The following is a 10,294-nucleotide window of genomic DNA, read 5'->3' as shown; positions in this document are numbered from 1 at the left end:
GCTTTCCGCATTCTTCAAAAAAGTTTACTCTAATTACTTATTCTACTTACGGAAAAAAATGGAACTGGCACCACGTTCGTTCCGTAGGTTGAATAGGGAGGGTGTAGGACATATAGCGTAAGCGTTTTGAAGAATGCGGAAAGCGGAAGCACGTGCAAGGCAATAATAATAATGTTTATGAAGCATATACAATTGCATTTTTTTAGAAAATGACCAATCATTTCGCTAGATAAGACCATTATTCCTCGTCTGGTATCATTTAAAGCCCTTTGAAGCTGCACTGAAACTATAATTTTGACCTTCAACCGTCTGGAGGCTATTGAAGTCCACTATAAGGAGAATAATCCTGGAATGTTTTCATCAAAAACCTTCATTTCTTTTCGACTGATGAAAGAAAGACATGAACATCTTGGATGACATGGGGGTGAGTAAATTACCAGGAAAATTTTATTTGAAAGGGAACTAATCTTTTAATGCTTACGTTTTGAATTGTTTCCATATGATTCACATAATACAAATTCATACAAAATCATCACATCATAAAATTGTTTTCTCATGAGATAGGGTTTAAACTCACTGAAACGTAGGCCTTATACACTAATGTAAAACGTTTTTTTTTTTTAAACAGACCAACCTTTTGTTTTGACTGCCTTTTATATTAATATTAATATAATATTTAATACTATAAATATTAATTTATAGTCTTTGAAATCCATCCTAAAATGACTGGAGAGATGCAGCAGTAATCAGTGGTCAGTGAAGTGTTGTTCGCTGTCTGGCTTTTAAAGCTGTAGTTGGCAGTAGGCGTCATTCAGTAACTCCTTTGTGCATTATAGTCTTTGAATCCCATCCTAAGAGGAAATAAAATGCTATATATGTAATATTATCCCCAATTGATTACATAATGCTGTGGCCTCACTCTAGTTTTCAAATACGTTTTATTCTGCAAATTTGCCTAAAAGGACTCTTTACCACTGACTAATTTCTTGACTTTTCTAATCTAAATAACTCACCTTTTTTATCACTGTGGTTTTGGTTGACCTACATGTTTAACTAGACCTCTTCATTATAACTGAGATTCATAATTTGTTAATACTGATAATATAATATTGATGTTTATCATATATTCCTTTTCCTTACCAAACTCAGATGAGATTACATTGTTTCAATCATTTTGATACATTTTATGCTGACAAAGTCCAGTCTTAGTGCATGATACTATAATTTTACCCTAAAATATTATAAACACTGTACAAAAATAATACTTAATACGCCACTGGATGGTCCATGCAGTAGTTATGTTTGTTCCTTAGCATTTCATATACAGTTACTGGACACAGCATACATCTTTTTTAAAGTGTGGTTGTAAATTAAAAGCCATACAACTTAATGTAAGCAAATTGCTTTATTATTTTTATTTGCAGTCATGCTTATGTGACCATATCATGTCGACATTTTAACAAACTGCAAATTTCCAAGCTGTGAACACTGAACATTGCATACTATTTCACAAAACAGACTTGTCAAAACCAGTTTTGTTCGCAGTGTTATTACGATATCAGAATCAGTAACAGGTCATTGAGATAAAAAAGGCTCACAACAGTATTGTGAGACGTACAGCACTCCGTTTTAAACTGAATTGAGCTGACACATCATACAAAGTAATTTTTGGTACACTCATTTCAAGTCCGTTTCAAGCAAGTTGTGATTAAGTTGCCTTGCTCAAGGGCACAATGTTGATAAAACAGAATTATTTTGGTACCTCGAGTTGACTCACCACAACTTTGGACTGACCCTGACTGCTTTAACAAACCATCCCTTAATCATAAGGCGACCATATTCAGTGAGAATTTTTAATGTTTTTTAAATTTAACATTTTTAAGAAGAACATTCTTACTACTGGAAATGTTCATTTTGGCACAGAAAAATAGAATAAAAATATAGCATTATTTGTATCACTGTCATTCAACAAATAACAACATTGACAAGCATTCAAACCATCTCAGGGAATTTTGTCAGCAAAGCTCACTCTCAACAATCAGTTATTCTCCTGTATGATGTTCAAACGTTACTATTAAAAGGCATTTTATATATATATATATATATATATATATATATATATATATATATATATATATATATATATATATATATATATATATATATATATATATATACATACATACAGTGTATATATGTATACATACAGTGTATATATGTATATATACACAAAACCTTCCCACAATCCAAAACCAAAATGAATGCTTTAATATTTAAAATGTATACATTTCTTCTATTTTAGTCCACACATGAAAAATGTTACAAATCAATTCAAAGTTTTTCACTGTGATAGCCCACTACTTCAAAAAAACATGTGTTCTTGAGGAATATTCAAAAAAGCATTTTAACATTCATTCCACATTGTACAAAAGATACTTATTGGACGTTAAAATACTTTCTTCTGGTTCAAGGCCTCATTTTCGTGTATGTTTTTGAATAAAACTTGTCACCGCTATGTCTTTTGCTATAAGACACTGGCATGGTGCAGATTTGACAACAGCAGCATCACATAACAGCACACGATTGCACTCAGTAAACAAATCACGTTAGATCATTTCCAACAGAAAACTTCAATTATTCGTGCATGCAACTAATAATAATTGTGCAAGTAAAAACAAGAATGGGGATTTGATTAGTGTTCTTCTCAAATTTGTGTGATTATGAAATCTCCTTGACCTTCTCTGTGTTTGCTTGGTAAATCATTCTCTGCTCCCCTTTCGCCTCGGGGCATGTGTCACCAGCCAGCCCTTCCAACTGCTCTCCAAACACCTCCAGTTCATCTAGAATGGTCTGAACTCTGCGGACACCATCTCTCCGAGCCTGACGCACATCTGGACGACCTTCGGGGTCTACCGAGTCCAGAGCCAGCAGTTCTTTGGTCAACATCTCCTCCAGGACCAAGTATCTTTTATCATTCTTCTTCCCATCGAAACTTTTCACCTCCTGTGCCAGTTTCTCCACACGTTCCAATATCTGGTGCACTTTGATCAGTCCTGGGTGACTCAGATCTTGTTCCAGAGTCTCCTCAGGCTGGAATTGTGGAGGTGGGATGTCTTGAGGTGTTTGAGGTGTTTGAGGGGCAATGGTTTCCGGGGGTTCTGGTGCTGGAGGAAATTGTATGGTAATATTGGATGTCTCCGATACCTGCGGTGACTGTGGTATGGGTTGTTGTGCTTTTGGTTGAGGTGTTTGTGTAGGTTGCTGTTGTTGCTGTTGTTGTTGTTGTTGTTGTTGTTGCTGTACTGGCTGATGATGTATTTGCTGAGGAACATCATTCACTCTCTGAATAGGAATCTCAAATGCAGGTGGCGCTCTGACAAATTCTTCAACTGGTTGTTCAGCTTTAGGTGGTATTGCTGCGTGTCCAATATGTTGCTGGATCTGGCAATGTTAACATATTTACTTTTGTTAAATTTCATATATTACTTCTGAACACTTTAGTAATGCTAACACTTAATCCCCCGGCTTCACAGACAGCCCCAAACTAAAATGCATTTTTAAATGAAAGCCACTTGCACCAACATATCTTAAAATAAGTCAGTGTCATTGTTTTGTCTCAAGATGCACACCTGTAATGTTTTTTTCTAAGGCATGTTTATAAAAGTTACTTAAATGTCCTAATTGAACTAAGGCTTAATCCTGGCTTAAAGCTGCAGTCCGTAAGTTTTGTCTCTTTGTCGGCATCTCTGTTTGAAACCTGCAATTGCAGTTATTTGTGGAATTATCATCTTTACGGGTTGTGTATGAATCCAATGTTTGCTGTCAGTCACAACACCGGTGTGGATACTGTACTTCTGAATCACAGATTCTACATCTTGGAAGTATGACCAAAATAAGAATTTTCACCAGAAAATGTCATCTGAAGAAGTAAGTAATGTGTCTGCCACTTTTGTTCTGACCAACTAAGAAAAAAAACATTACAATAAATCGAGCTGCCAATGGTGATTAAATGTAACGATCGTTTAGCTCAGATCATGTCAAACCATGCAAATGATTATTATTGTTATACTTTGTTTTCAAATTGTGAATGTTAACATCAGCATCCCGCGGAAACCCACCAGTACCACCCAAAATGTAAAACATTACTACAAGCTTACCATTGTGAATCGGGCTAAGGTAAGGAGATTTTTTTAAGTTTTTTTGAACACTTGTTTGTGTTCAGAGTTTTGAACACTGGCTGGTTATGTACTTGCTCAAAAATTGATTTTGGATCATTTTTAACCAAAAAAGTTATGTACTGCAGCTTTAAACTAAGCCCTGTCTGTGAAACCAGGCCAATATTACATAAATTAACATTAATGGGTGGAGCTTATGCCAAAAATAAATCCTAATACCTTACTAAAAACACACATACCTGGGGTCTCTCTCCCATGATCTGAGACACAACTGGTGACTGGGCCCTTAAGGGGACCGGGATGGGACTGGCAGCACGGTTCTGTTGAATCTGAATGGGCACTTGTTCGCGGTAGATTGGGAGTTTTTCTCGTGTGGGATGAGAACTTTGGCTAGGCTGGGATTGTAAGCCCCCCCCTACACCCTCGTGGATCACCGGAATAGGGATGTAGCCCGCCCGGAGACCTGTATTGCTGGGTCGGGGCTGTTGATGAAGGCCACTGATTTGTTGGTGTGTCCCCTGTGGTTGATGAACCTAGTGAAAATGAAAATAGTTTGATTTTGTAAATAGCTAGCACTACCTTTACAATATACACTACTGTTGAAAGGTTTGGGGTCAAAAGGATATATTTTTTAAAGAAATTAATACTTTTATTCAGCAAGGATGCATTAAATTGATCAAAAGTGACAGTAAAGACATGTATCATGTTACAAAACATATATATATTTCAAATCAATTGTTTTTTTTCATCAAAGAATCATAAAAAATGTGCCTTAGTTTACACAAAAACATTAAGCAGCACAACTGTGTTCAACATTGATAATAATAAGAAAGGTTTAAGTACCAACAGCTTTGATATCAGAAAAATACATTTGAAAATATATCAAAATAGAAAACAGTTATTTTGCACAATATTAGCACAATATTATTGTTGTACTACATTTTTGATCAAATGAAGGCAGAAATGCAGAGCAAATACAGACAAAATATCTAGGATCCTTACAAAAAAAAATGTACATATATATACACACACATATATATATATATCTCAATGCAATATTTATAATATTGCATTGACTTGGGCAAGGGTTGACATACCAATGTGAAGTGCCACATTAAATACAAGCAGAACATATGAATCAGCAATAATGTGTTTATATTGCCACATTTAGCAAGTGTTCATTTTCAGAAACCTATAAAACTATAACATTTTTAAAATTTAGCAAGAAAATACAGGACACCAAGGAAAACTTACAAGTGAAAATCCTTCCGAATATAGTCAGTAAATTAATGTGAACCTTTCACAATGAATCCAAAGTCTGACAGAAACTGCCGTGTCTAATAGAGTCTAATGGGCTTACCTCAGGCCCATGTGAAGCAGGAGAGCAAGACAAACATGCCTCTGATGGGGTCTGCACTGGAGATCTAGGCCGACAGTGTGCTGTTGGGGTCGGGGAAGGTGTACGTCCATCTGTTCTCAAGTTTTGCTGCACTGCTGGATGGAAGTAGGAGAAACTCGGATACTGCTGCAGCCTGGGTTCAGTGTTTTCATGGGAGACTGGGATGGGGATGTAGCCCTGGCGTAGCATTGGTTGCCTCATCTCTTGAATAAAGGTTTTGTGCATGTCCTGAGGAGACTCTGAGGACATAGAGGGGCCATTTGAAAAAATCTGAAAAAATAAGTAAATAAATAAGTAAGCAATTGAAAAGACTATTCAAAATGAACTCAGTGTTTGTATTCATAATGGTTGTATTTTCATGCAATGATGAGAAATTTAACACCATAATGCCAGTAATGCAATATATACTCTGGTAAACATAAGTCTGATCAACAACATCACTTCTGATGCTCTTCCTTCCTTCCATCTCTGTTGAAGTATTTAGTAGCTATATGCTAAATTGTTTTGCAGGAGAAGGCAAATAACTAAAGCATGTGGTTGACTGGGTTATTGAATAAGCTTCAATTATTGACACTGCCATTACAAAAGAGCATGACAAAATATTTAGACTTTGCTACGGCCAAAAATATTAAAAACAAGCCAGAGATAAATGGTATGTAGATGTTTTTTTGTGAAATATCTCTGCACAATCAGTACTTAGATCATTATTCTCATGATTAATCTGAACTGGTAAAAGGAAAATAATGGTTATACACCACATCCACAATGAAGACAAACTTTAGGGAGTTAACATTGACAAACATAAGAAGAGCTTTGCTACCAAGCACAAAGTCTAATATTCAAACTCCAGTATTATCTTAATGTTATTAGTTATGATTATACACATTTTCTGAACTCAAAGTCACTCCTGTATTAGACATATGACACATTATGTGATGTGATTAACAGTGTTTTATACCCGCTAAATTTTTCCTATTAGCTTCACATCACTGTCAAGTTGTAGACTTTTACGACTTGTCATACTCAGTCATGTGCAAATTCCACCCGTTGTAAATCTGTCTAATGTAAAATTATATTATTTATTATGTTACTGCGGCCAACCAATCAACTTGCTTGTGGGTTCAGCCACTGCTTCAATCCAGTACGTAAATGTAAAACTCAGCTCTAACGCAGCTCGCGTTTTCTCTCATCAGTTTGACATGAAAAGGTCAGTCCGCCCTCGCTCAATGACAAGGCAGTCCAGGATCAAACATGAAACATGAGTGGGTAAAAACTGTACACAGCAACTGTTAAGCGACTGCATTGGCTTACAGGATATACCCAGTATGCTGTCGATTCTAATGCCATGACTCACTGTAGGCAGCATTTTTCAATGGGTTCCTGTGCTGTTGACACTGTGTCTTAAAATACTCTTTGTGAGGGGGAGGGCCTTCCTTACTCATCGATGTAAATCAGAGGTGCACAGACACAACAAACATCAAACGAGATAAAATCATGAAACACCTATTCTGATTTTCAAGCAGCAGAACAGCCAGTAAACATACTTCAAGACAGGGGTTTGTCAACAGGGGGGCGATTATTGTTAAATAAAAGGGCGGTCACAGTTACCATACTGTTGCTCATCGTCTGCTATGAAATCCAGTCATTTCAATTGGATTCTACGTGTTTGGGAGTATCACATGAGGGCAAAACAAATTCTCCAGCTTGTGTCAAGGATATTTGCTGTGTTGAGCAACAGAAATCTGTTTGGTTTGAAGGTGACTTTTGTGTGAGCTGTGCTTCCTACATTGCTACACTACTGACAATTTTCAGTGGACCATTTTTCTCTGTGAAATTCCATTTTCTTGTTGTTTTCCAGAGGAAAAAAAGACCGTCAACCAAAAATTCCAAAGTTCAGATGCAGACGTTCAGCTAAATGTTTTATTGTCCACCCCAAATTAAAATGTAATGTACAACTACAAGTTTTTGCACTGTAAACATCAAAACAAAATATGTAAAGACATTAACATGGCAATATACCCATGTTGTTATAGGCCAAGCTTAAAATTTAACACTCTCTTGGACTCCTGGGCCTGAAAAAAAGGTTAAAACACCTGATTTAAGTTTTATAATGTCCTGAAAGTAGGAGAGTTATGCTAAACAGAGAGAATAATGGCTAGTTAGCGTATATGACCTCACGCCCTCTGCTTTTTTCGACATGGACGCCAAGAGTAGCGCCGAGTTTATCTCCTGGCAGCTGTGTCTTTCCAGTAGATTCTTGGTGACACTAATTTCGGACACTGATCTATCTAATGAAAGATGCCAACTGGCAAGCCCTGGTGTCCCCCCCCACACATTTGTTTTTTACTTCCAGAACAGTTTGACACTTCCAGTGTGTAACTTTCAAGCCCATTCATTGGGAATGACAGAATCCTTGAGTGGGTGGATCTTTCTCAAATCCCATGTAAGGGAAACTTTAAGGGACGTGTTATGCTGTTCAGTTCCAGGGATGTGGAGAACAAGCGCAGTGTGCGTAGTTCTCGAGGCTTTAAATAAACATTGTGGAGTCGTTCTAACACTCTCACATATGACTGCAGTGCGTCACACACTAATCACTTCAGCTGAGATCATAACACTAATATATTTCGCCCGTGCATATTCAGTCAAGCCGTTCGAACGCACGCGAAGCGCTATTTTAACAGAGGTGACTGCGATTCACGCGCGAGCTAAAGCAAATATATCAAGTGCGTGGCTGCTCTACCATAGACAGTCAGTGTCTGCTCAAGTATGATTTGGATGTACTGTGTGGGATCGTAGCCTACGCATTCAACAAAATTGTTTTTTTCGATGAAACACCCTCTAAAATGCCATAACCCAAAGTAATCTATTACGCGCCATATCTAGATCTGCATTTTTAAATCGCCTGAAAACCGATCACGTTTGACAGCGCAACTTCCAAAAGCAAAATCAAGATCTTTCTTACCTTTTTCGTGTCATGCCTCGGATCATTCCACGTCGTTGTGCGATTGTTATGATCCACAAAAAACGGCCAACCTGTCTGCGGGTCAATTTTGATCTCCCACCCAGGTGGTAGAGGATCGTTAGTTGCCATCGTTTCGACTGGAGACAGTGTTTTCATACTCTGATATTGCTTCGCTCCCGAATATTGTGCCATTACAGCCGCTACAGACGCTTTAAAGGGTCCGTTTGATGACGTACTGTAAATGGGGATGGGTTTCTGGAAGCACCAAGGTCTCTCGAAGACTACCGAGAAAGTTCTAGCTAAGGGTTCACTGTGACGCCCACGTGTGTGACCAAAAATGACCCCCTGACCGTCCAGACACTTTAGTCGCTCGCCTCCCCCTCCGGTTTACCGGTTAGAGAACACTTGTTGCTTTTTAGCGTTCATTTCAAAAGACAGACAGTAATACTTAAAAAAAAATCTGTCTCAAATCAATACTCATTTCTACTCTTCTTCCCATTTGTCATCTATCACATAATGCTAAATGATTTGGGATATAAAGAGAAGGCCATCTAATCTCTTGATTAGTTATATAGATAAAATATAATAACCTATACAATTTAAAATACTAGGACAGTTATAGCAGTTTCAACATGTTGTACAGCTTTAAGTGGTGTTTTGTAAATCTATTAATTCAATATTTGATATTTTAAAATATTAAGGCCCTCATGCACCCTTGAATATCCCCTTGAATTTTTTAATTTAGTATTTTTTCACGTCATTATATTGTTTAGAGCATAAGAATCAAATGAAAAAATAACATTTTTGAAAAATCATATTTAAAGGATTAGTTCACTTTCAAATTAAAATTTCCAGATAATTTACTCACCCCCATGTCATTCAAGATGTTCATGTCTTTCTTTCTTCAGTCAAAAAGAAATTAAGGTTTTTGATGAAAACATTCCAGGATTCTTCTCCTTATAGTGGACTTCAATGGAGCCCAAACGGTTGAAGGTCAAAATTACAGTTTCAGTGCAGCTTCAAAGCATTCTACACAATCCCAGACAAGGAATAAGGGTCGAAACTTGAGAAACCATCATGTATTACTGCCCTCCACAGGTCAAAGTTTGAACTAATTGTTATATACTTGCACTAGCATATTGTATATGACAATTTAGTTCAAACTTTGACCTGTGGAGGGCAGTAATACACTTAGCAGTGTCTACACTGCCAGAACACAAAAAAAGAAGAAGAGAGCTAGTTCAAGATGAGAATTTATGGTTAAAATGTATACAAATTGTATTTTTTTTAGAAAATGATTGATGGTTTCTCTAGATAAGACCCTTATTTCTCGTCTGGGATCGCGTAAAATGCTTTGAAGCTGCAATGAAACTGTAATTTTGTCCTTCAACTGTTTGGGGTCCACTGAAGTCCGCTATAAGGAGAAAAATCCTGGAATGTTTTCATCAAAAACCATAATTTCTATTCGACTGAAGAAAAAAAGACATGAACATCTTGGATGACATGGGGGTGAGTAAATTATCAGGAAATTTTTATTTGAAAGTGAACTAATCCTTTAAAGACCAAGAAGTTGTCTGAAAATTCGGTATCTCTGCAAAGCCCTGAATATGCTCTTTACAGGACATCCAGACTTAAAACTGTGACATGTATGATGTCAGAGAAAATCACTAAAATATTATGTCCACTACAGAGGACAAAAGTCAATTCCTGGAGGATATAAAGAATACATTGGAACTTTTTTTTTTTTTTTTTAATCAT

General features: G+C 36.8%; 1 protein-coding gene across 1 annotated transcript; it reads right to left on the bottom strand.

Annotated features, from left to right (window-relative positions):
* Positions 1-1,390: 1,390 nt before the first annotated feature.
* bag3 (BCL2 associated athanogene 3) lies at positions 1,391-8,869 on the bottom strand. Its single transcript, XM_048204909.1, has 4 exons — positions 8,537-8,869; positions 5,536-5,844; positions 4,415-4,708; positions 1,391-3,441 (listed from the first exon to the last, which is right to left on the bottom strand). Exons 1-4 carry the CDS (start codon positions 8,726-8,728, stop codon positions 2,719-2,721), a joined length of 1,518 nt encoding a protein of 505 aa, XP_048060866.1. The 5' UTR covers positions 8,729-8,869; the 3' UTR covers positions 1,391-2,718.
* Between the last annotated feature and the right edge of the window lie 1,425 nt (positions 8,870-10,294).

The sequence above is a fragment of the Megalobrama amblycephala genome, linkage group LG10 (assembly GCF_018812025.1).
Source record: "Megalobrama amblycephala isolate DHTTF-2021 linkage group LG10, ASM1881202v1, whole genome shotgun sequence".
Lineage (NCBI taxonomy): Eukaryota > Metazoa > Chordata > Actinopteri > Cypriniformes > Xenocyprididae > Megalobrama > Megalobrama amblycephala.
Note: the sequence above shows the minus strand (reverse complement) of the source record. Positions and strands in the feature narration are given on the sequence as shown.

Coding starts and splice junctions, on each gene's coding strand:
- bag3 (XM_048204909.1), bottom strand. CDS start 8,728: ATGGCACAATATTCGGGAGCGAAGCAATATCAGAGTATGAAAACACTG. Junction 5,845..8,536: donor CGAGGCATGACACGAAAAAG/GTAAGAAAGATC, acceptor TTATTTTTTCAG/ATTTTTTCAAATGGCCCCTC. Junction 3,442..4,414: donor TCATGGGAGAGAGACCCCAG/GTATGTGTGTTT, acceptor TAACATTGCCAG/ATCCAGCAACATATTGGACA.